Source organism: Streptopelia decaocto (assembly GCF_964273445.1).
Source record: "Streptopelia decaocto genome assembly, chromosome: 3".
Taxonomy (NCBI): domain Eukaryota; kingdom Metazoa; phylum Chordata; class Aves; order Columbiformes; family Columbidae; genus Streptopelia; species Streptopelia decaocto.
Window position 1 is genome coordinate 50,476,149 of NC_138656.1, and position 27,455 is coordinate 50,503,603.

Sequence of the window (27,455 nt, forward strand, 5' to 3'; positions counted from 1 at the left end):
AGGTATACATGGCTGAAATTATTATGCCATTGGGACTCTAGTGTCAGGAGAAATTAGAATTCTGCTGGACCTACAATTTCCCATACTTTCCAGGAACATTATTCCTGTCTGTTCTCTAGCAAAGAAAGACCTAACCATTTGAGAACAAAAACATGCTCCACAAAAGAGTGCCTTCACATTTCCCAGCATCTAGTACAAATGATTGCGTCTGATTTGGTAATCCATCCAATTCAAGGTTGTTTGAATGGCCACACCACAGCAAAGGGGGTCACAGCACAGGAGAATGATTAACTGAACCTACCTGCTTTGTTTGTTTGATGCTGCCTCACTCCAGTGCGAGTCAATAAAACTTTGTGCACTGACACACACAACTTCCAGCACCCGCCAGCTGGGCCAATATGGAGATTAGCAAAGCTGCCTTTCTCTTTCTTTTCTTGCTCAGCTCAGGTAAGAGTCCTTTGCCTTCTGCTTGCCTAGGTGAGATGGGGGCCAAACACTTGCAATTTCCATCTGAGGAAGGTAGGTCCCCAAATCCCTGTGTCACCACTTACCTGGAAGACAATGGATTTGGGTCTTGCTTGGCCACCAAGAGTTGCTGTTGAACTAAGCAAGAGCTGTGGTTGCTCCAGTGTTGTGTTTGTTAGAGACATCAGAAGAGCAACAACAGCCTTGCTGTCTATGTGGGAAACTAATGGATCCCAGCAAACCTGCCCCATGGCCAGAAACTGGGGCACCCTTGGAAAGCAGCCCCAGAGCCTGTTACAAAGACATGGCTGTCTCTGGTTTTGACAGCCTTTTTTCCTAGTGTTGTTTCTTTTCTCTGTTGTTGCCAAGTACTCTAATCCTTATTTTCATTGTTTTAAGATTTGTAAATGCGTTGTGAAAAACAAAACATCAAAGAAAGGAAAAAGTTGTTCTACATGCTAGAGTTTCAGTTTTTTTCGTAGTTGCAATCTTAACAGGAAATTTTTCATTCCATGTGATAGGGAGGCCAAAATCTGGTCAGCATTAGTTTCTGCAGTATTTTTGGTGCTGTAAAACTAGTTTTGTGGAAGACAGTACAAAATAATTTGTAACACACAAGAACTAAGTAAGGCTTTTTAGTTATATCTCCTTCAGTTTAGTAGATTGTAACTCTTTTTGAAGTTTGAAATAAATATTCTCTATCCTGAAAACTTTAAACTTGATGAACTATGTGAATCAGATGGCACATCTTCTTTCAGGCCTCTGTATAACTACTCAGTTTGTTGTAATTGCGCTTAAAAATACAGCTGTAAGTGTGCCAACACAGATAAAAAAACACAATAAAAGACACAAGCATTTTACATATATAGTTTTAAAATATAGATTAAAACCAAAGGTGACAGAAAGATATAAAGGGTATATTTTAGCTAGAAATATTAGAGATATGACCCAGCATTAAAAATTCTAGTTATTATTTAATGCTAAGAATTATGACTGTAATTTAAATTCTTGTTTGTAAGCTTTGTTTTTGCAGAAAATCAGCCTCATTCAAATCAAATACACTTCTCAAATAAGTAAGAACTTTATAAAGGCTAGGAAATTATAAGATTTTGGCTTTGTCTGCAAGACTCTGCATTTGTTTGCAAATACTTTTTCAAGTGGCTGTAAATATTTGCATTTTTCTTACAGTAGTATGCCATGCCATGTAATTATAACAGAAAAGGGCAAAAATATATTTATGACCCAAATCAGTTATGACCCTGTAAATATTTTAATAATCAAATGCTGTAATGACAATATTATTGCAAAGTGTCAAATAGAACAGAATTAAGGTTGCATGGAAGGTGTGCCATAATAGGAATTCTTTACTTGTATTTCTTGTATTTGTGGAGAGTATTGCAGCATCCCTGTGATACTGTTTTAAGCTAGTTTATTGTTTTCTCCCCAAACTCATTTCTTCTTAATGCCACTTATGTTTTGAAATAACTAGTGGAATCAGTGATTCATGAGCCTGTCACATGAAATTTTATTGGATCCTTTTTCACTTTACCTTGATTTGATTTGATTTGATTTGATTTTAAGCATCTATCCTTTTCTTTCATGCATTCTGTTAAACTTTCAGCCCTTAGGGCCAAACTCTTCCCTAGTCTATATACAGAAAATTATTAAGTAATTTGAATACAGAGTTATTACAAAAATGATGAACTGAAAGTGGTAACCCCAGTGACTGAGGATGGATTGTTTCCTTTCAAGAGTCAGAGCATTTGAAAGAGACAGCTATGAGATGTCTGACAAAACTGAAGTCGTTACATGTGGGTAGATACCAGCAATGGACAATCATTGTTTCACATCCTTCTTGAGTCCCATTTCTCCACTTTCTGCAAAGTATGGGCCACCAGTATTTTGTTTCTGATATACCTCACTTTTTTCCACTCCTTGGGTTGTCTTCTCTGTTCCTATCACTTTATACCCTAGGTTTGTGTTTCTTCTTATGACTTTCAGAATGATACAAAGTACTGTTCAAGCCAGTTCTCCATCCTGTATTACCTTGGCTTTTCAGTGATACTAGCCTTTCTTATACTAGGAAGGCAAGATTAACCCATATTTTGTCACCATTAACAATTATTCCAGCATATCAATGATGATGTTACTCAACTAAGTGACAACAATTTTAACACAAAAAAATTGAAATAAAATCATATCAGCATTCTCATTTTAACCTCTTTCTCTCTTTTTCCCTGTAGTGGAAGGAAACATACTAGACAACTATGTGAGAACAGAGGGAGCTTGGCTGCTCAACCCAAAGAAGCAACTTTATAAGACAAATAGTAAAGAAGAATGTGCGGAGCGATGTGAAACTGAAGTTAAGTTTAACTGCAGGTAATTTCCACTGGTGCACATGTACATCTTTCATTGCACATTATGGGGCAGTTTGCGATGTGTATGAGCAGTCTGAACTTCTGAGTGATTTCTTGGGAGCATCTGTGTCTGATGTTTGCTGGAAAAACAAAAGGTGTATAGAAACAGCGTCTGGGATAGATTGATAAAGACGGTAGAAAAACAGAAATCAGGAAAATTATGCCGCATTTTTATTGGAAAACATCATGAAACCTTCATGCACATCTTGGCATACTGAATACCAGCTTGACATGTTTTTTCAAGACACCTTTTGCAATGAAGAGTCATATTTAATTGCTTGGAAAGTTAGGGCAACAATAATGGCATGGTTTATGCTTATTGCATTACCTCTTGTCATGCAGATACATCCCTTATTCTGAATTTTTATAGATTTTGGACTTGCACAACTTCTATTTACTTTCAAAAAGAGACAGACACCTAAACATTAGCAATCTGAAACCCTACTTCCATCCAAGCCCTCTCTCAGCACTTGAATTTAACAAGTTTCATTTCTTAGCCTCTCCCTCAAGTCTGAGCCTACCATCATCTGAAACTGTAATAACATCAGGGTTGTGTTTTCCTTGCCTCCCTAATCAATTATATGAGATCTATTACAATCAGTGAAGAACAGATGTTCTCTGGCAGGGAAAGATTTAGGGAAAGAGAGGTAAATGTCAGGCAGAGATTGAAGATCAGGCCAACACTGCAACACTCTCACATCAGTGCTCCAGATCAACAATTTCAGATCAGTACTTCAGGCTCATTGTCCCCCCTTAGCAGTGTGTTGGACCATGCTTGTTCACTACATCCCTTCTTGTAAATCTGAGATTACTGAGAGTTGGGCTTGGATCGGGGGGAACAGTCCCCAGTGTATTTTTGACCCAGGACCACCAGCAGTCCCCAGATAACCCATGCACACTGTTCCCAGCAGCCCAGATGTGATCCCTCTCCTCTGGAGAGACTGTGAGAATTTACAAGACCAGGCACAACGGGGTCATACCAGTTGATCTTATGGCTACAAAATGAGCTTTGTCAGTATTTACATTCCTGGTAGAGAGCTACCAATGGAATGCCATGTTGCTACTGCTCTTTTTTTTTTTTTTTTTTGGTTCAGAAAAGCTAGCTGTTGAAATGACACAGCCTGTAAAGAGTTTTCCTCAGATGCTATTGTGAAGGTTACACCATCTGCTCCGGTTTTGCAGATGTATAAACTAGGTTCTTGCTGAGAAGACAAACGGCAGAGTTTTCCAAAGTGCTTAAATTACTTCACTTATGATGACTCAGAACAGTTATCGCAAGGTAATTTAAGGTCCTGGCTTGTTGCATTGTACCTGTTCCTTGGTAACTACTGAATACCACAGAATGTCTCATTTCTTGACTGACCACCAGTTTTTTTGAAATAAGGTCAAGGTCCCTTGTACATATATCCTCTTCAACATGTTCTCTTGAGACTCTGGCACATTATAAATCTTCTTTTATCCCTTGTCATAATTGGTTCATGTAGCTCCCTTTCAACCTAAGTCTGGTAGAAAGACTTGAGAGTCAAAATCACCACTGAAAATGGGAGATGTGATACTCAGTGATTTGTGAAGCATTACTCAATCTCAAATATCGCTGAAGTGCAGTGCTTGCTAAAATTATAGCTGAATACTAGAAAAGGTGTTTAGGACAATAATGCACACATCCAGCTATTGTTTCTTACATTGTCCTCTCCTCTTAATTTCAACAGGGCCTTCTTATTCACCAGTAAAGACCAGCAGTGTTTAACATTGGCTGAGAACACCAAAACAGCAGTGATATTCAGAAGAACAAATGCAGTTCTTTATGAAAAAAGAAGTATGTCTGTGTCTATTTCTTTTTTATATTATTTCACTGAGATATACTTTCCAGTGAGACTCACATAACCCTATTGTAAATTGGGGCTGGATCAGATGAAGTGGGTAGGTTAGCCCTTATCTAATACCTGAGTTTTGCCACATTACTAGTGTAGCAGCAGTACCATTTTTTCTTCCCCAGATTAGTGCTCTAGCATCTTTCCTGCTCCCTAAATCCTAGAGTCCACAGGCAAAAAAGAGCACTGTTGCTCAGGGAACACAGAGGTGCTGGGAGATCTGTGTCCAGCTATGGAGCCCTCAGTACAGGAAAGACATGGTCCTATTAGAGACAGTCCAGAGAAGGCCACAAAACTGATCAGAGGGCTGGAACACCTCTGCTATGAGGACAGGCTGAGAGAGTTGGGATTGTTCAGGCTGGAGAAGAGAAGGCTCTGGGGACACCTTTTGCAATCTTTCAATACTTAAAAGGGGCCTAAGAAAAAGATGTGGACAGACTTTTTAGCAGGGCCGGTTGTGATAAGACAAAGGACAATAGTTTTAAACTAAAGGAGGGGAGATTCAGGCTCATGAGGAAGAAAATTTTTACAATGAGGGTGGTGAAATGCTGGCACAGGTTGCCCAGAGAGATGGTAGATGTCCCATCCCTGGAAACATTCCAGGCCAGGCTGATGGGGCTCTGAGCAACCTGATATAGTTGAAGATGTCCCTGCTCATTGCAGGGGGGTTGGACCAGATGGATTTGAAGGTCCTTTCCAACCCAAACTATTCTATGATTCTATGGTTTTTATTATGTGATTCTGTGATTTTTATTACACCCACAAGCTGGTGGGAATATCCCAGAATCATGATTAATTAACGTTAATAGACTTGCAGTTCCTATTGTAGAAGGAAAACTGAATGGTTCAATTAACAAGTAACAAAGCTTAGAGACTAAACAAACAACTTTCATGTCAATAATCCTTACTGATTTTGCTTCAGTACTGTGAGCAGGAGATAGATCATGATTCTGGTTTACTGTTGAGACACTCCTTGGATTTGCTGAGGTTAGAACCTGGATGAGAGTCCTGCAATTTTCAGAGAGGATTTGTTACTGCATCCTTTTAAGCTTTTGAGATCATAGGCACGGATACTGGTTTCTTGGAAAACAGAACTCCATCAGTAAAGGTGTGCAAAACTGTAGTTTTACACAACTGAAGTGTCTGAAAATTGCACATCTACTTGAAGAAAACAAAAGATGGACCTATACATCATGAACATCAAAACCACATCCTATTGTCCATGTGTCAGGTGTTTTTTGTGTTGTTCATCTCTTCATTTACAGAGAATCTCAAATAATCATGTGTCCATTCTAATGATAACATCCATTTCATCTGCTGCAGAACAGAATGGAAAATATAGCTTTTACTTGGGCAGATCCCATCACTGCCTCCAGCTGCTCCTGCTGTCCTGAGACTTCAAGGAAATTCCTTTCCCATGCCCAGATGCTTTTGCAATACTGTTGTTGAAACCAACGTTATTTCTTCAGTTGAAGCAATTACTTGATGAGACCTAATTGCTCTTTATGATTGCATTCAAGGAAAAGCATGACAATTGGTTTAAAATGCAAAGTTTTCAAAATCATTTTTTCTATGGTGTGTTCTATAAAAGAGAAAGTTAACCTTCTCTGGTTTACAGAAAAAGTGACAAGAATTAAAGCTAGCATTTGGGAATAGTTATCCACATAACTGTTTGTAAATAGTTAACCCAAGGAACATGAGTTGAGTTTGGGGATCAAAGTTGGTTGTTAGTCATCAGACTGAAAAAAACCTAAGGGTTATATAAACGGTCAAAAGATTATGCAAACACAAAGAGTCAGCACTTGACTGTTTCAATGTTCAGTTATTGAGGTTTTTATGTTAATTTATTGCAAAACTGTTTGAGGGATCCAAATGGCTCCCAGCTAAATTTTCTAGAGTAGACATGCCCATATATACACATTGAAATAAAGACTTGCCTTTAAATACACCTATATATCCAGATCTAAACTACCTATCAGCCCACAGAAGAGCTAGGCCTTATTCCAGGTTCAAATATTAATTCTTTTAACTTTTGACAAGACAAATTTCTGTTTAAAGGGTGTAACTTTGGTATAACTTTGATGGGAAGAAAAGCTGATGCAAAACCGGGTCTCTACAAATATCTGGACAAATATTTGGACAATATTGGACACCGCTTAAAGATATTGAGACAAGTCAGGCCAGAGCCTAAAAGACAGATTGCTTAATTGTAGCAAGAAAGGAGGAACCGGCTGATGAAATATACCTTCTGCATAGAAGAACGTTAAATGAGTTTCCTGCTTAGTTTTCCAAGCCAGAGGACGTATGGCCTGACGGTGACTGTCCCTAAACTGCAAATGCAGAAGTACTGGAGGAACGTGCCAAGATCTGTGTTCCTTCAGTGGTGCCTGGGCAGAGCCACCCTTTGCAAAGCTGCTCTCCCCTTGCCAGCCACCAGCTCTTTGCTGGTAAAGGTGATTATTCAGTCCTCCCAGGGAAATTCTAAAGGCTGCAATGGGGTTATGGTTGCTCCCTCCCACTGGGGAAAAAAACGACAGCATCAAGTTTTCAGTTCTCATTTAGCTTATTGATTAATAATTTAATACAAGTTAATGTTTTTAAGGCTACTGATACAACCCCAGGCTTATTCAACATTAAAATTCCCTTTGGCTTATATCAAGACAGGATTTCATTGTTCATTCTTTTTCACTCCTTCTTTTTCCTTTTTTCATGAATATACTATTAAGTTCCAGCACCTAAGAGTACAAAGGCATATGTAATATGTATCTTCAAATATCTGCCCATTTTGTCTTGTACAACAAAATGTAATTGTTTTAGCATATCATGAATTACTTAACTCTCTATCATCACATGGTGAACTTGAATGAAACAATTTCATCCACATTTATATGAACTTTAAAAAAATTGGTTATTTAAGTTGGTAAAATGTTATGCATATGCATCTGTGATTCTGTCCTGTTATCTTCTTCAGCTGAATTCAGGTGTCTCTCTTTTAAGGTCTGATTTTAATTACTGTGCATAACTATAAAAACATCATGGGAGGCAATGAAAGAAAATGTGTTTCTCTTTTGTTATAGCACATATTTAAATGTTAATAGCATATTTTATTATTTAAATCTACTGTTTAAATGTATTAGGATGATTTTTTTATATGTTGAAATCCAATGGACGTGTCATGATACTGATTAATTAAGTACATATAATTTCAGTTTATCTTCTAGAATGCAAGAGGGGAAAAGGAGTGGATTACAGAGGCTCAGAAGCCAAAACTCAGAAAGGTGTGCCATGCCAGAATTGGGCTGATAATTCCCCCCATAAGCCAAAGTAAGGCATTTTTGTGTATGTTTATATGTTTTTTTTTCTGAACATTTGCTAAGTTTGCTAATTTATATGTGCTAGGTAGTCTTTGAAGCCATTTGTTCAGTGTTCAAAGTCTTCTGATAAAACGTTTTTCTACACTTATCTAAAATAAGATAATTCTCTAATCTGAGTTGTAACTCAGAGACCTGCAATTTAGGCTGCATGACCAATAGGGACACTGTCAGTTGCACTTGAATTTTGTGGTCATTATGTGAGCAAAACACTAGACAGGGAAGCACCTGATTCTGCTGAAATAAGCATTTTCCATTAATCTCACCAGGGCAAAAACAATGTCTCTTGGCTAAAGATAAAACATGCGGCAGATGAGAGAGCGATGCATCAATTTATCAGTGAATCCACAGGCAAATAACAGGGCAGTATTTCTTCTATTCAATGAAAACCACCAATATGGGTTTATTTAGTAACTTCCTATTGAGAGGGCATAGCAACCAGGTTACAGAGAACTCTCACATTTCACCAAACATCTTCTCATTGCATCTCCCAGAGGGAACATGTCCCAGAGGAGACTTTTCTCTATGTGCCACAGGGTACCTCACCTAGGCAAAAGTTACTGGAAACTGAATAGCTGGAGTAAAGGCAAGTACTAAAGGCATGGCTGGTCTTAGAGGCACCATATTTAGACTACACTTCTAACTCTATAGCTAGACTACACTTTCAACTCTTCACCAATGGCACGCTGTAACAATTATGAGACTTCCAATGAAAAACATCTACAAAATGGTCCTCAGATAAAGATTTTATTTGTAGAGTCCTCAGGTGAACCATTGTGACACTCTCCTTGTTCTCTAATCCCGTTTAAATTCTGTTCCAGTTACACACCTGAAAAATATCCCGATGCAGGACTGGAGGAAAACTACTGCAGAAATCCTGATAATGATGAAAAGGGACCCTGGTGTTACACAACAGATCCTGCTACCAGATTTGATTATTGTAACATCCCAGAGTGTGAAGGTCAGGATTTCTTTCCCTTTTTGGAAGATATGTTCAAGAATGTCATAGAATCACAGAATCATTTTGGGTGGAAGAGACCCTTAAGATCATCGAGTCCAACTAAAACCTAAATCTAGCACTAAACCACGTCCCTAAGAACCTCATCTATACATCTTTAAACACCTCCAGGGATGGTGACTCAACAGATTCCTTTGTTTTTAATTGAATATTTGTTCCAAACTTGAGTTTAGTTCAACCTGATACTTTCCAGAGACATTTTCACCAGCAATAAGGAAGACATCAAAAGCCCTCCAAAACAGATCTATCTGAGAGTATTCATATATCTTAATCCTAGAATTGAACCAAATGACAGTTGCTAGTGTAAAAGTCAATAAAACGTGACAGCAGCAAGGCACAGCTTTTCAATTGTAGCTCAGAAGTTTTAATTTAGCTCTTTAAAAAACTATAGTCTGTAATGTTGGGGGGTTTTCTTTAAATGGAATACTATATACACAATCAACTAATCGAAGTCACCTTACCAAGAAAAATAAGCTTTTACTTTGCCAAAAAATGTCAATCCTTCAGCCTTGTGCTCTGATCAAGCTCTTCAGCTTCATCTGAGATGTGTACGCAGCTTCTCAGGGAGTTTCTGTCTCGCTTGTCCTCATTGTGCCTTGCTCCTACAGTGGAGTGCATGCACTGCAGTGGAGAAAACTACCACGGAGTTGTTGCAACAACAGAGTCTGGGCTTGAGTGCCAGCGCTGGGACTCCCAGCAACCTCATTCTCATGGATACCTTCCGGAAAAGTGAGTCAGACTCTCTGATGGGTTGTTTGTTGTCAATGGTGGCCTGAAGACCACCCAGCCCCAGACCTGATAATTGTTGCAGCTATTAGTGACATTTAAAAAAAACAATATTTTTCCTGTTCAGTTTTCCAGAGAAGGATCTGAAGATGAATTACTGCCGTAACCCTGATGGTGAACCTCGACCCTGGTGTTTCACTACCAGCCTAACTAAACGCTGGGAATATTGTGACATTCCTCGTTGCAGTGAGTCTGACTTCTAGAAACAAAGACATGTAGGCAGCTTCCATTCAGGGTGGTGCAAGGAGCTAGAACGAATGGAGGAGGCCTTGAAGATAAAAGAAAGAATAAATCACTGATTACTTTTACCTCAAAGAAAAAAAAAAAAAAAACACAAAAAAATTCCCCAAAAACCCAACCTTGACCTGAACCTCTGATGGCTCTTTTGAGGCTAGACATTTCTGTCATAGGCAATTCTGAGCACGTCTCCCTTCCTTGATGTTCAGTGGTTCTGGTGCTTCTTCTGATGGTCCTCTTTTAATGTCAAACAGTTTCACTCTTCCTGAAAATCTTTTGGCTTTTGTTTTGCTCTTCCAATTCAATTCTCCACACTTACAATTACCTTCTCCCCTAAAGCCTGTCCTTTCCCTGATACTTTTCCTTGGGGCTTCTCACCAGACCTCTTCCTTGCTGTCTCTAACTCTGCACCTACACCCGTACCCCAGCACTGAAGGACCTGCCACTTTCCCCTGAGTTTTCTTCACGGTTTTACCACTTGTTCACTTTCCAACTCTGTTCTGGTGGGGCCGCTAACACCTGGTTGTGTTGTCTCCTGGCTACTGTGAAGGGGCAGATGCAAATGCCCTTCTGGCAGTCTGACTGGCTGGAAAGATCTTAGAAGAACGAAAAGCTAATAAATTTTTAGATCTTTTCTCTACCTTTTGGCCTTTCCAGACATTTGGTCTTTAAACCTTACCTGCAAATAAAGTTAAAAGCCTGCTTAATCATAAAGCTCAAAGCGATTTTGGTTTTTACAATGTCTAGAAGGCACTGCTTAGTTTTAATTCATTTTTCTGCAATAGCAACACCTCCACCAGTTCCTGCACCGGGTCGTCAATGTCTATCAGGAAGAGGAGAAGACTATCGAGGCACAATATCTGTTACTGAGTCAGGAAATACCTGTCAGCGCTGGAGTTCTCAGTCTCCTCACAGACATGCTCGCACTCCTGAAAACTATCCCTGCAAGTAAGTGAAAATCTTCCATTATTCATTGTCCATTAATTCATTTTTCTTCCACTACATTGCAAAGTTCCTTGGTTACACCAGCATTCATCACCTGATGGATTCCATCTTTTCTGTTTTTCTGCACATTTCTTTTTGATCACTTCTTTGTTCTTGGATACGAGTGTCTCCTCCTCTGCTTCTCAAGAGCTGCTTGATTGACTTTTTCCTTCTTCAGTTCCTCTTTTTACTGTATTGTTGCTAAGGTGAAGCAGTGTGGAGTAAGGCATTTACATTATGATATTTGCTTGGGGCTAGATTCTTTCACCCTATATTTCTGCCATGCTGCTCTTGGCCTCAGAGTGCTACACATACAGTCTCTTAGTAAAGTAGTATAGTCTCTTAGTTCATCCATCAATCTAGCAGGTGACTGGTTAGCACATCTGAAACACCACTGCATTGCAGTTATTCATCTAGTAAATGGCATCAGTAAATGACAGTAGCAATTACCCACCAGTAAATACAACAGGAAACTAGGCAGCAAGGTGCCTTCCCCTGTTGTTCAGAACCTTTACTAGGTTTCCAGGAGAGGGTCTTCTTTGCCAAGTTTTCTGTTTCAGGAGCCTAGAGGAAAACTACTGTAGAAATCCCGATGGTGAGAAGATGCCATGGTGTTACACCACCAACAGAACTGCCCGGTGGGAATATTGCACCATCCCCTCCTGTGATGGGACAGAACCAGAGGCACCTGGTAAGGACAACAATAGACATCTGGAAGTGAAGGGTCATCAAGGTTTATTTTGAAAAATCTTGGGTGATTCAGCTCAGTTGTATTATTGCTGTTACTCTTGGTACTGCTATGTATCAGCTGAACTCCCGAGCCTCGCGTAGAGCCCAGGCTGGTGTGTTCAGTCTAGTGGATAAGTGCAGAAGGTCTTGAGTTACCTGCTGACCCAGCTCAGGAAAATTACAGTAACAGAGGTCTTCCCATTTTGCCAATTTTTAATTTTTAAATGCTCCATGGAAAAGTTAGTTAGCTTTACATGCCAGCTCCTGAGAAACTGAATCCAAAGCAGAACCCAAGATAATTTAAGAGCACTGAACCAAGACTCCATAAGAAAACAATTAAAAGAAAATTCTCCTTACACAAGGCAGGCTTGTTCCACAGATGCATCTGTGGCAAAGCCACAGACATTCCCCTAGCATGGAGAAGTTTTGATCCATATGTGAATGATTTGGTTCATTAGCTGAAAAAAGTCCCCATGTCTGACAGCAAAACGGATGTACAAGTGCTCTTAATCTAGCCTATCATGACATTTTTACAAACATTTTTTGAAATCTTCCTTCTGATCTACGGTCTGAGAAGTATTCTGTTACAGAGAGCATTATATGGCAGTCAGTGAAATACTCTGGCTTGTTGTTTTCTGTTGCCTTTTTGTGCTCATGTGTAAATATCAAAGTATCAAGATGCAAGGGACTGGTTTCTGTTATTCACTACAGCTGTTGATGTGCCTGAGCAGGCTCAGATTACTGAGGAGTGCTATCAAGGCAATGGTGTGACTTACCGAGGCACAGCTTCCTTTACTCTCACGGGAAAGAAGTGTCAAGCCTGGAGCTCAATGTCACCGCACCGACACAATAAAACAGCAGAGCAGTTCCCAAATGCGTATGTGTATTTCCCATTTCCATGTTTCATTGGACAATGACCATTCATAACCTTGTTTTGCTTTGTGTCATCTTTACACAACATTGATTTTAAAACTGGGAAAGGAGTGCACTCAATAAAAGTAATCCTTTTTTTTTTTTTTTTTTTTTTAATTTGGAAACATTTTCTATTAACCTCATTTTGAAATAAACCACAGTTGTCACTACATTGCTTCTAAAGGAATTAAGAGTTATCATAATTTTTCCCTTATACTGTAATGGACTCTTTCTATACATGAGCTTCTTCATGAGTTTAAGTCTTTTGCTTGCTAGTCTGCAGTTCATTAGAGCTTTGAGGAAGGGTTGGGTTATTTTCTTATTCCTAATATTTACTATTTATTTATTTATTCAAAAATGCAAAACAACTACTTATTCTTAAAAGCTATTAATGTATTTGAAAAAAGTAAAAAGAATCGTATCTTTAATATACATATGTACATTTACTTATCTGGATTTATATATAGTATTCTAGAGTATTCTAGTATAAGTGTTAGTTACTGAATAAGTATCTCACATATTTGAATATTCTGCATGTTTCTTGATTTCTATATGCTGGAGAAAGAATTTCTGTTGCACACTGTACAGGATAAATGATATATGGTAAATCTGTAGCAGAGCTGATTTCTAAAATGTTCTTTCAAGTTCTCCTCAGAGCAGTGGCATGGATGGGCATACAATATGCTTACATTTGTAGGGACCTGAGGCAGAATTATTGCAGAAACCCAGATGCTGATACCCGCCCATGGTGCTACACCACCGACCCCAGTGTGAGATGGGAGTATTGCAATCTGAAGAGGTGTGACATTCACGTACCAGTGACTTTACCAAAACCTCCTCAGACAACACTGGAACCAAATCCTGGTGAGAATACTTTCCAGTTCCCCCAGAAATGCTCATAACCAGCAAGCAGTGTTTTATTAAAACATCGTTGAGAATATAATGAGGATGAAAGACAGGAAACTCTAGATAATTACAGAATTTAATATAACACTGTGTCCATTCTTTTCATTTTCTAAACTTTCTTCTAGATTTTTATAGTAGGGTTTCTGCTTTTGATTCTAGATTAATATCACATATTTTATCTACTACATCTGGCAACACTGGAAACACAAGGAAACAGATGACTAGAAGTCTCCACACTACTGGGGATGGGCTACTAGTAACAACAGCAAATATAGAAGGAATGGCATTTTGTTGGCAACTGTTCTGAAAAAAAGTCTTTTCCTGTACCGTGCATTCACATTTCCAGGGCTCCATCTCGCACCAGAGAACAGCTGGCTTTTTTTATTCAGTTCAGATGCATCTTTTTTATGCAGTAGATGGTTAGAGTGCTGCAATTTTTTAAAAATTATTTATTTATTTCTATTTTTTTTTTTTTTGCTATGACATGTTCTTCTGGTTAGGAGGCTAATCATTTTGGCTGAACATGTATTACTGTTTTTGACCTACAGTAAAATGTGGCATTGGACAGATATCAGTGTCCATAAGGAAAAGACTTTATGAGGGCATGGTCTTTGTGGTCCTGCCTTCTGGAGTCATGAGGGGTCAACTGAATCTAAGCTTCTTTGATTGATAACTTTCATGATCATGAAGAAAATGTTTCAAATGCAAGGAAATTAAAATGTGATTGTTAGCCATCATTGACACTACGGTGTCCTTCTTTCCTTGTATACATACTATGTAGGGTATGTAAGTCCTAGTAGCATTTCCTCAAATTTATTTCCGCTTCACCACCATAAAGTGTGGACGTGGCCCGATAGCTCACAGTGAACAATCATTTCCTTTTCCTCTTATTTCACAGACTGCATTAATGGTAATGGTAAGGATTATCGTGGCACAGTAGCAAAAACTGCAAGAGGCAGGACTTGTCAAGAGTGGAGTTCTCAGAAACCTCATAGCCATGACTATTTCACACCCATGACTCATCCAGGGGCAGGTTTGGATAAAAATGTAAGCAACTCTTCATTTAATACTTGCTTTCATTGAGCTTTGCCCATCTTCTTCATGGTCCCTCAGCAAGCACTTCATGCCAGGTCTTTGAAAATTAATTTATTTTTCTCAGCCCAATCCAAGAAACTGATCATGGTAATGCTTGTCAACATGAACAATTCATACTTCTGTGGGGGACACCGATGCCCAGAAGCTCTGTTGAAGGTCCCCATCCACTACTAATTTGCCTTTCAGTCCTCCAGCTTCTGTGGCAGCCCATCTTACAAGGTTATACAAGCATCTGACCCATCCTATAAACCATTCTCCATCTCTAACCTTCATTTCCATACTCCTAACACACGTACTCATCACTAGTTCTCTAGACTTTTATCACCCCATATATAATACTTGCTTGTTTTATGACAAGCTCTGTAGGTGATAAAAGAGCTTGTTTCATTATTTTAGTTCTTGCTTTAGCCAGTCCTCTGGTGGCATCACATACCTTGTATTGAATTCCAGCTCACATTGGGGAAATGCCATCCAAAAAGCTGCCTGTCACAAATGTTTGGTTCTTGTATTTGGCAGGGACTCTTGGGGAAGGGAAGCAAACATCTTTTTTCATAAGAGATGGGATGTGTTTCAGAGTAGGAAAAGGATCTAGAAAAATATCTGGTAGCACACAGTTCTATGAGTCAGTATGGCCAGTAAGACCTAAAGAGTGATTCAGCTAACCAGGCACAGCACATCAGGCTGAATGCTGCACCCCTGCCCCTGGGACTCGTAGGCATCACCAAGTTGTGCAAAAGCAGCTATGCAATAACCACTTCCCCAGAGTCATGCAACCAGAGTGGATGTGAAAAGACTTCAGGGCTGAGCCTACTGCTCCTACAAACTGCAGTGGAAGCAGGAGTAGGAAGTTTAGTGCTTTAGAAAACCCCATCCTGGGTCAAGATCTCCTACTTTTTGAGAGTTCAGAGGTCCAAGCTTGCACTAGTGAACCTTACTGCCTGAAGACAACTTAAGAAGTTTCATTTTTATTATCTGTTTCTAAAAACTCACAGAGTAAATAGAAAAATGAAACTAATTTTGACAAAAGGAATTGGAAAACACTTATCAGTAAGGAAGCAAAAATAAATATTTCCCAAATTTAATTTGTTTTTTATTTTGAAACAAGCATTCATAGGCTTTTTTGTCCTCTGGTTAATAGCTGGTGTCACTATTCTTTGTTACAGTATTGCAGGAATCCCGATGGAGATGTGAATGGTCCTTGGTGCTACACAACAGACCCAAGAAAAGCCTGGGAGTACTGTGACATTCCTAAGTGCCGTAATTATTCATTTAAAGACTAGTGTCTCTCTTTCCAGTAATCTTTCATTACAACTGGAGGACATACAGTGATTAAGACAGTGCAATAGCTTTAGATTGGAAATTCAGGCTGTGGGGAAGTGATGTTCAAAATCTGTGTCTGAAGTCGTAAGAATGGTGTTTATTCCTTTGAAGTCACAAACCCACCACAAGTTGTACCTGGAGCCCACTGAAGCTCATGGGGCTTTTGCCATGTGCTTCGAAATAGGTTTGTTCCTGCAGAAGTTTCCCCTGCTCCTGGCTGGCCACTTGGTGTAACTGTGTGTGTGGCCAGGCAGGGGTGCTCTTATCCTAGTAAGATTTTTTTACCCATGCTCCTGTGGCTCTGGTTCTGTCCTGGATGTAAAACCGATTTTCCCTCCTCTGATATGGTAACATATCAGGTGTCCAGAAAGTGCATCTGGCCCTAAATAGTTAACCAAATTCCATTGTCTTTGTCACTAGTAATCAAGCCATTCAGCACTCTGAGTGAAGTGGTGCGACAAAGTGTACCGTGATAAAGTTCTACAACATTTTGGGTTGAAGTCCTTTCATATCCATCAACAATAAAAGCTATGCTGGGAAGAGAGGTAGTTCCTACTCGGAAGAACAGTGACTTTCTTGCTGCTCTATCCTCTCTGCTGGCATTTTCACATGGTTATATTCATTTTGAAGGTCCAAATTATTTTTAACATTAATATGTTTTTTTTTTTCAGATGTTCAGGTAAAGAACAGAGAAAACATAGCCTTTCCCTTTAATTTCATGAGTTAGCTCCTTTTGCTGACAAGCAATTCTGAATTCTGTGTTGATAAAGAGTCAGTTGCCCATGGCTAAATAAGAACTACCATTTTTTAATAACTCAGAGACATCTGAAGTACCAAAAGATCCAGAGATTATAGTGGACAAAATTTTGTTCCACAGAGACAGTGATTAAATTTCATGTGCCACAAAGACTAGTTCAAAATCAGCTGCCAGTGCAGCTTTTTCATTGGTGGCATCTGTAAGAGTACATTTAATGATGTTTGGAGAATTTATTTTTTCTTTCTCTCCATTTCTTTCTCCTTCCCCTTCTGTTTTGTTTTGTTTTGGTTTATGTCTGTGTGGGGTTTTTTTGTTTATTTGTTTTGATTGTTTGTTTGTTTGTTTGTTGCTTTTTTATGTCTGACTGGAGATGTATTCATGTGTCATTCACTGACCACTGAGAAGTGTATGTGAAAAAAATATGCCAGGCATTTTAAAGTGTTCCAGATGAAGGTAACCTAACAAAATATAGGTGGTGTGTGGTATACAATTGCCTGCAGAGAATCAAAAGCTGAAGTGATAAATGTAACAAAGTTACTTTCTACTTTTCTGAGTGCATAGTGGATGTATAGCGAAGACGCTAAATTACGTTATAGTGATTCTTTTTCTTCTTCTGTAGCTCCTGCTCAGTATGAGTGTGGAAAAGCCAAGTTCAGACCAAAGCTGTGTGCACAAAGGATTGTTGCTGGGTGTATTTCTAATCCACACTCCTGGCCCTGGCAAATCAGTCTACGGACAAGGTATGGCCATTCCCCATTATCTTTATGTGCAAGGAAACTTGGTCTCTTATTGGATGTTATAATCTGTGGTTGCAGAATTCTAAGCTTGATTTTAATTTAAAAAAAAAAAAAAAAAAAAGCTCAAGGATATGTATTATGTGTGCTAATCTTAAAGGAAGTCTTTTGAACAATCAAGAATGCTCTGTTTTGTGATAAATACCTATAGAATCAATACAACTGGTAATTTCAAAAACACTTTAACTAAAAGGCAGAATGACTTTATATCTGTCACTATATCCTATGGTTGAATCAGTATCCTATGAGTAGAAGTAACCATTTGAAGTACAGCCAGTACAGATCTTGATCAGTCCTTCTATGTGAGTGTTTGATCCTACTGGTGAAGTCATTAGCAAAACTAGGAATCAAAGCCAGCTTCATCTCTTTCTGTCTGTGATCAGAGCTAGATAAAAGCCAGAATCTCTAAAACGGAATACATCACTGCACATAAGCTTGTCCAGTAATAGAAATACTGGTTAAGAACAAATATTTAGATGTCTTCACACAAGGCCTTGTCACGGAGGCACCTCAAAGTCAGTTCTAGGCAGACAACAAGTTCCAAACCAGACTTTATTCTAGCCGGAAAAGTGTAGCCAATAAACCGACTAGAAACAGGGTTTATACAATTAGTTAGCACTCCGACAGCATAAAATACAGGTTCAGATATCAGTTGAGGAGATTACTGGGGTACAACAACATAAGAATAATGAGGATCCACAACATGCATGAATATACTCACAAGAAACAAAACCAGAGGCCTGTCACTCCAGGGTACCCACAAGAAATAATCACTCGCTTGGGTTGGATGAGGGCCCGTACTTGCTTGGGTTAGTCAAGGACTCATTCAAGGACATATCCAGTAAATAACCATTCACCCAAACGAGGAGGTGAGGTGCTCTCAATCCTGGGTAGTCTCCTTAGACGGCATCCCAGTCTAAGGGGAGGGCTCCAGTTCACAGACTCGCTGCTTCAAGAAGACATCTCATCTCAAAGGGGTCTTTGGCGGGGACCCCATTTTATAGCCTGGTCAGATCTGGCTGTGGGCATTACAACATAGTCCAGAAGCTTTGCAACTACTCTGGGCACCTTTTTTGTTAATGGCCCTGTCAATTGACTCAGGGTCCTGTTAAGAACCCTGTCAATTGACCAAGGGCCCCACCCCTCCTGCCCCACCAGCTGAAGTCACCCTGCCCTGGGGTAGGGGAGGATGTGACTATCAGCACCTTGGTACCACCCTAGGTGTGTACATGGGGACAGGCACAGTGGGGCACAAAAGGTGCTGAAGAGCGTATTTAAAATGCCCCATTGAAGGCTCCAGATCTCAGGGGGGATGTGCAACTGCCACAGGCCTTAAAAAAAGTCCACACATTACACTACTGTAATTGTAAGAAATATTGTTCAAAGAACGTAAACTGATTCTTAATGAAAATGTGGAATAATGTCTTTAGTTTGTAAAGGTGTACATGTTAGAAAGATTACCAGATGAACTGCAGTAGAATTAACTTTCCCACCTTAAACTAATGCCCTTTTCGTGCCTCTCTGATCTATTACAGTTTTGGCCTGCATTTCTGTGGGGGAACTCTGATAGACCCTCAGTGGGTTCTTACTGCTGCTCACTGCTTAGAAAAGTAAGTATCTGTTATCACCTGCACAGGATTTTCTCACGTTAGGAAGAAAATCAGAGGAGAAACAAAATGGACCAAATAATCAACCTGAGCTGTAACCAGTTGAGAATTGAGCCAAGTCAATTCATGATTCATTGAAGCAGAGTTTTGACTGAAGAAACAAAGAATAACAAAGTGATAACTTTTCCCAATTTGATTTCATATGCCATAAAAAGGGATTAAGAAATTAAGTTTACACCAAAGCTGTTTTGGTTTTGTGTGGTTTTGTTTTGTTTTGTTTTTCTGGTTTTGACAAAACAGGTTGCCCAATAACATCATAAATAATCTACATCTTGTGTGTATGTTCTGTAGCTCACCATGTGCCATCATTTCCAATAGGTCCTCACGGCCATCTGCATATAAAGTGTACCTTGGATTACACAGAGAAAGAGCATCAGAGGCATCAGTGCAAAAACGAGACGTTGAGAAATTGTTCAAGGAGCCACACAGAGCAGACATTGCTCTGCTAAAACTGAGCAGGTATGCTTTCACCTGAAGTGTTCCTTCATTCTGATGAGACAACTAGTAGTTGCTGGTGTCAAGGAAATGTGTGTTTCTCTAGATGCTTATGCTGCTTCTGCTTTGATTTCCATGGCTGCAATGCAGGTCCAAAACAGATGCAGGGTCAGCACAATTCATATGTCTCCTTAATTGAGTCTTAGCTGCACACAATGGCAAGTCAGACTGACTTGGGTTCTGCTGCATACTTAGTGTCCAGTTTGAAAGTGATTTATAAATAGTCAGACTGGATGCAGACAGAGCAAGTTAATACCTGTGTGTTAAATGCTGCTAATTTTTACCCCTGTGTAGCTTTGTAATTAGATTTTGTTGGCTATGCATTAACCTAAGCCAAAGCATTCTCTTAGATTTATATTAGTAATTTTATTATCAAAAGACTCTAACTGTTCTCCATCTCAGATCTTTCCACTTTGTGTATCACATTCTGAGGGATCAGAGCCTAAAACAAAAGTGGCTTTGCACATCAGAAAAACCATTCACCTGAAGCTCAAGATTAAAAGAAAAAAGACTGACTGTATATACAATCTTTTATAAACCTGAAGGTGGTATCAGGGATAAATGTGCTAATGATTGTTGCTGTACAAGTATCTTGTTTGTTTCTTCCAGCCCAGCAGTCATCACTGATCATGTAATCCCAGTTTGTTTGCCAAAAGAAAACACTGTGTTGGGAGGAAGAGAGGAGTGCTATGTGACAGGCTGGGGGGAAACAAAAGGTGAGACAGCATTAACACAGCTGAAAGCTCTGTGTTTGGAGACTGGTATATACTTGTATCCAAAGTGCATTCACACCTCACACAAGCTTGCAAATACACCTATTTCATCAAATTCATCAGGTACTGCCATTCTTTCCACTGTCTCCCTCTGATTTAGATTCTCCTAAATCACTCAGAGCCATGTGAATCGAAACCACCTAAGCCAATACTAAAGGAGGAGAATCAGACCTAAGGAGCTGCTAACTCTTATCTCTCAGTCTGCTCTGCTTTTCCCCCGTCAGCTTTCATGTAGTCGGAAGGAAAGTTTTTCTAGGTTTAGGCTGTTTCTTAAGTACATGAAGGTGAGTTTGCTCATTCTCTTGAATGATGGTTTTCTCCCAACTTGCCTTGTTCAGAAGATCTCCCACAAATATAAACATAACTCTCAGTTTCTAAACCTCCCACTCCGTCTTGATTGAGAAGGGCATCAGTACTTCTCTGCCTCCTGACTTCTGTCCATCATACAACTTTTAACTGCTTGCTTCCTACCTCCTTTCTTCCACAGAGAAGAAAATGCAGATACAGAGAAATAAAAGGGCTTGGGAATGACTGACTGCCAGGAGTACCAGTGGGTAGTGGATCCATATGGATGTATTGTGGGAGCAGGAATGTCAATCAGTGCAGCATGGGTTTTGATTGGTGGCAGAGGGTGATAAGTACCATGATACTGATGATGCTTACTGATTTTGATATCACTTCATATTATGCATGGAAAGTATATGCATAAGGCATAAAGACTATGCTTATTTTACAGCTCAGCCATATCTCTATATTTGTATTGTGAAGATGTTAATTAACCTCTGTCATTTCTTGTGTTTTCTTTTTGTTTTTATTTGCAAAGGAACTGGTGGTGACGGTTACTTGAAGGAAACTGGTTTCCCTGTAATTGAGAATAAAATATGCAACCGCCCTGAATTTTTGAATGGAAGGGTCAAAAAACACGAGCTCTGTGCTGGGAATATTCATGGTGGTACAGATAGCTGCCAGGTAAGAAAGTCTCTGAGCATCAGAGTTGGTTGTAAGCACATTCAAATCAAATAGTGCATTGAAAGCAGCCCTGTAGAGAAGGACTTTAGGGTACTGGTGGATGAAAGACTGGACATGAGCCGTGAATGTGTGCTTGCAGCCCAGAAGGCCAATTGTATCTTGGGCTACATCAAAAGGAGCATGGCCAGCAGGTCAAGGGAGGTGATTCTGCCCCTCTACTCTGCTCTGGTGAGACCCTACCTGGAGTCCTGCATCCAGCACTGGAGCCCTGAGCACAGGAAAGACATGGACCTGTTGGAGACAGTCCAGAGGAGATCACAAAAATGATCAGAAGGCTAGAACACCTCTCCTATGAGGATGGGCTGAGAGAGTTGGGATTGTTCAGCCTGGAGAACAGAAGGCTCTCAGGAGACCTTTTGCAACCTTTCAATACTTAAAAGGGGCCTAAGAAAGAGATGGGGATAGACTTTTTAGCAGAGCCTGTTGTGATAGGGCAAGGGGTAATGGTTTTAAACCAAAGGAGGGGAGATTCAGGCTACACATGAGGAATAAAATTTTTACAAAGAGGGTGATTAAACACTGACACAGGTTGCCCAGAGAGGTGTTAGATATCCTATCCCTGGAAACATTCAAGGCCAGGATGGATGGGCCTCTGAGCAACCTGATCTAGTTGAAGAGGGCCCTGCTCCTTGCAGGGGGGTTGGACCTTTGAAGATCACTTCCAGCCCAAACTATTCTATGATTCTATGCATAGAGCACCCTGCTCTGGCTAGAGCTCCAGTGTTTGCTTTTAACTTGTGCAGCCCTCACAGGTGATAATTACTTCTGGTTTTGTGCTTCCTGTGAGAAGGCCAGTCTTGCACTTGGGGCTGTCCATGAAGGAATCATCCTGTTCTTCTCTGTTTAGGGGGACAGTGGAGGACCTCTAGTCTGTCTGAACCAAGACAAATTTGTTCAACATGGAGTGACCTCTTGGGGTCTTGGCTGTGCCCAGCCCATGAAACCCGGTGTTTATGTTCGAGTTTCCAATTATATTCCTTGGATTAAAACCGTAATGGAAAGCTACTGATCCTGGGTATGGACCGCCCTCTTCTGGAAAGCAGTATGCATGCTAGAAATACAAGATTCCAAGTGCAATACTAAAGCTACAATCATTCATAAGAAAGAAAAATAAATATGATCTTCTATTTTAAATTGCTATAAATTAACAGTTATTGCCAAGAAACCCAACTGATGGTGCATTACCCTCTTTCTATATGTTTTATGGTTTGCTATGTTTGACAATACTCCTACCCACCTCTGAAATATGTGTCAAAATTCCCAATTTCAAACGTAACTGCACATCTGCCTTTCGATCTTATATTAGGCTCTACAATGACTTTTCCTTCTAAGGTTGACTTTCCCAAGATGCTGTGCTTCCAGCAAATGAAGAAAGGAGAATACTTATCTTCTTCTATGAGTTGTATGAGCCTCTTACCAATTTAATGATACAAACCAAAGAAGAATCTCACCGTACATGTCTCATATGAATGTGAAGTTTTGTTAGATAGATATGATAGCATTAAATACACAGGATGGGGAGGGAAAAATAAAAGAAGTAAACATATTTGGTTTGTGTTTTCATATTTTTATTTTCATAGAAATCTGTGCATCAGCAAAAGTACAAATGTTGTATCAGAGATACAAAACAGTTAATAAAAAATAGCCTCATCCTAAAGTTAGTCCATAGTGAAGACAGAGAAATAACTGTCAATCATTACAGCAAGTAAAGACAATTCATTTAATGTATTATAAAATTTCATTGTTCATAGTACCCATTTGTTTCACTATATAACTTTATCCCACTATATAACCATTAAATGTACATTTTTCTTCTCCAAAAGAAGGTGTTGTACACATGCCTGTGGTTATAAGAAGTGATAGCTTAGACCTTTAAATGTGCTGTCCAGGGAGATCTTGGCTCACAATTGCTACCTATGAGGCCCTGCTCTCATCCTGCACCCCTTGGATATTAGCCAGAGAGCACCCCACAGGAGCCTGGCAACCCCCAGCTCTACATGGCATCCTTCCTGCATCCCCAGGGTGTACTGAGTGTGCTCCAAGTAACACAGCTGCTTCCTGGGCTGGGGCTTGTCTTGCTCACTTTCTGCAGTGCAGAGGCCCGCTCCCTGGCATGCCAAGCTGAGCATCATTTAACTTAGACTGTCTTTTTATTTTTTTTGTATGCATGTAGATGATACAAAAGGGATGGGTTATGTTCTAGGGGTTCTATTTTTTTTTCCCACAGACTTAAATGGAGATAAGGGCTATAAAACAGAGTCAGGTGGCAGGGTGATTCTTAACATTTCTACACCAGGATTCTGATTCTGGGAGAAGCAATGATCTCAGGTCATTGCCTTCCTGAGCAGGAACAGCTCTGATAAAGCATTCCTTACTCACCTCTTTAGCTGACGGGGTTCACTGGGCACAAATACCCTCCTGCATATTTTCTGTATCTATTAATTTGAATCATTATGTCAGCCAAGAAATCTGCACAGTACTTCCCTAACGAGAAATTCTCTGTTGCATCTTTGATTTGTAAAGCTCTTCCAACACGAACTTTTGCAAATATGGTTAATAATTGATAGGATGAGAGAAAATGGTCTGAGGCAGCACCAGGGGAGGTTTAGATTGGGTGTTAGGAAAAAATTGCTTCACGAAAAAAGTCATCTAGCACTGGAACTGGCTGCCCAGAGAAGAGGTTGAGTCACCATCTCTGGAGGTGTTTAGAAGACGTATAGATGAGATTCTTAGGGACACGGTTTAATGCTAGTGTTAGGTTAATGGTCGAACTTGATGATTTTGAAGGCCTCTTTAAACTAAAATGATTCTATGATTCTAAAACCTGGCTTGTAGTCAGACAAATCCAGCCCTGCTGCCCTTGCCAAACCCACCAGAAATGCTTAGACATGCCTGATGGCTACAGAAGTCCCACCTCATAATCTTTTTAATTATGTAACTTGTGATCTTTTCCTTCTGTGAGAGTGACAATGGCAATAAAAATTACCACTTATCACAGACCATTCACACAGACTAGATGAAGTAACAAGGCACATTTGGTGGCAGCGGTACATTTGGACCAGGTAGCACATTCACCTGCTTGTTGGTCTGGGGAATCTCTTTGCAGGCAGGACGAACGCAGCTCCTGGATTTCTGTGGTCATGTTGAACATGTGCCTTTGGCAGCAGTAAGGTGATCTTTTGTGTGCTACACACATCGCATCTCTCCCTGAGCCTCTGAAGTACAACACATGCAGTACAAAGAAAGCTGGCCATGTTTGGCCCCTCCTGAAGACGTGCCTCTCAGAGGTGGGTCATGACAGCCGTTGTAGAAGTTTGTAGGACTCTCCCATAAGGCTCAATATATTAAGTGGCTGGAGGCACGTGGGAATTTATAACAACTCCTTTTAAACAAGCAGCCTGTCCAATGGTCTGCAGGACCCTGGCTGGTTTCACCTGGAGTTCTCCGTCCCTGCAGCTCTTCCACCTCCCTCACCCACAAGCAGGTTACTGTCCACATCACAACCTTAATGAGGCAACCCAAAGTTTCACAGAGACAGAAGGATTTTCCATCTTATAAAATCCCCCTGTTAGTGGTAAGAGATAGCACAGGAGCCATCACCAAATACAAACTCTGCCTGAAGTTGTTAAGTACTTCAGTATTAGAATTCAGAACACACGCATAGGTTTTCTGCTGCTGTCCTTTACATAATGAATTTTTAGAAAATAAATACATCCAAACTTATAAGACTGCTCCCAGTCATTTTACAATCTGAAATATCTCACTTATATTCTCTTCTCAGCAGCCCATGATGTTATGTAAAACAAAAAACAGTGTGAAGGGCCAGAAACAAGTCTTTCTGTCTCTCACTTCTCAGCACATTTTAGTTTTTCACCAACAACAGCAGCTGGAAAATAATATTGACAAGTCTTTGGCAAGCTGTAGCTTTTAACAATGTTCACAGTCCTTCTCAGAGTGCTTTAGGGTTTAAGAAACTGATTTTAAAAAAAAAAAAAATTCACAAAGTACACTACAAGGAAGAGGGAAGCTCAGTTCATACAACATGGCATCTGACCACCTCAGCCGGGCTCTCCAAGGTCCGTGCCTGCGTTGTGGGCTGGCCGGCTGTGAGGAAGGCCGGGCTGAGCCCTGTGACCGGGCACCTGAGCTCCCATCCTGCGCTGAGACATGGCACCTGGCCAGTGCAAGCCCACAGCTTCCAGTCCAGGGCTGCTTTCTGCCAGACAGCCCCAGGGAGTTCACAGTTGTCTGCAGAAGACCGCAGTGGTGTATGAGAACTCTTCTCTCTGCAGCAGTAGCTCCAGTTTTGGCATGTCTTCTAGACATCACCAATGAGCCAGATATATTATGAGATGCTAATTTAGTTTTGTGTCTTTCAATCACTGCTGACTTCAGCTAAGCATCTCATTGACCTTACACTATGGCTCAGAGGGAGTTAGAAACAGCCTTGAAAGACAGGCCTTTATCGCTAACTGCTCTAAGTATGCAAACATTAGACCAAGATTACTGTTAAAGGTGGTGTTTTCCTCCAGCATGGGCAGTTGCTGGGAAAAGGCATCAGGAATTGTTGAAATGCACAGTACAGTCCCCACCATAGGAAATACCCTTGTGCAGGCACTTGCTTTATGTGTTTTTCAGATGCTGGGACTGGAGCTGTAGTCATTCAGCTGCACTATCCATAATGTTGGCATTTGTGGTATGAACCTTCAGAACTCAGCCCTATATTTGCTTATTCCAAATCACTTATTTTCTGAGCTTATGGGGCCATTTACAAGAGCTCAATTGCTTTCTTTTGTTTATTTAATTCCTTGTTGGTAACAAGATAGCTTTCGAACAGCAAATCCTTCACTGTAAGGAGTGTATTGGTTACCTGTCAGTGGCCAGGACCCAATGCCTGATGAAGAAGGTCAGACAGCTGAAAGGGAAGGCAGGCTGTTCCTGCTATCTGCTTGCAGAGACACAGACTCAAGCTATTCTGATACGTGTCAGCTTGGAACAACCAGGACCAGTTAACACTTTGCTCTATAACCAAAGTGCTTGTCTCATCCCTGCTCATCTTCCCAAGACAGCTTAACATCACCCTCAACAACCCAAATAATTTATCCTCAGGAGAGAAAGATGACAAATAGTAATAATGGACATAAGAGAGAAATTGAGGGTCACCTTGTCAGTGGTCAGGGAGAAGGAATTTTGTTTGTAGGACTGGGCAGAGAGCATGTTTTAGAAGGTAAAAGAACAGCTCTTGAAAGAGAGAGTTGGAAGAACACCCAATGGAGGTGAGCAGACACAAACCCTTCCCTCAGGAGACACAGGGGTCCCTGGCTGGGGTACAAGACAATGAGGTGGCACATGAACCCCAAATGGGTCTGCAAGGATATAATAATGGGCAGCAGGATGAACTGACCTGCAGACCTAATGCCCTGTGTGGGATGTAACACCCACATAAAGCCCTGGGAAGGAGAGGAGGACTGCTGCCATATCTCAGAAAAGAGGGAAAGAGGGAAGCAGGAGTTTTGTGGCAGAGGTTTACTGGGGGAGTGAGGCAGACCAGGGTGAAGGTCTGCTGATGCATGCATTTGATTCTCACCCCTCCCCACCAAAGATAGGACCATCCTGATCAGCATCCTCATTCCTTAGCCATCAGATCTTCTGTTTGTCCAGATTCTCCATGGGCAAACGAAAAGGGGTTGAAATATTCATTATCTCTTCCTCTAAGTCACCCAAATCTTAAACAAGCAGTACTGTTACCAACCCTCCTCGCCCAAAGGTAACAATAGAAATGAACAAATTGCTCAAATATATAAAGAAATAAATAAAAGCTCACTGAGC

General features: G+C 40.3%; 1 protein-coding gene across 1 annotated transcript; it reads left to right on the forward strand.

The window, feature by feature from the left end:
- Positions 1 to 398: 398 nt before the first annotated feature.
- LOC309438033 (plasminogen-like) lies at positions 399 to 22,635 on the forward strand (the record flags this gene model as incomplete). The annotated part of the gene is made up of 19 exons (XM_082048941.1): positions 399 to 447; positions 2,709 to 2,844; positions 4,592 to 4,698; positions 7,963 to 8,077; positions 8,946 to 9,085; positions 9,751 to 9,871; positions 9,996 to 10,114; positions 10,951 to 11,113; positions 11,710 to 11,840; positions 12,590 to 12,755; positions 13,488 to 13,654; positions 14,595 to 14,743; positions 15,955 to 16,048; positions 17,488 to 17,608; positions 19,198 to 19,272; positions 19,648 to 19,788; positions 20,434 to 20,540; positions 21,421 to 21,566; positions 22,474 to 22,635. 19 exons carry the CDS (start codon positions 399 to 401, stop codon positions 22,633 to 22,635), a joined length of 2,409 nt encoding a protein of 802 aa, XP_081905067.1.
- Between the last annotated feature and the right edge of the window lie 4,820 nt (positions 22,636 to 27,455).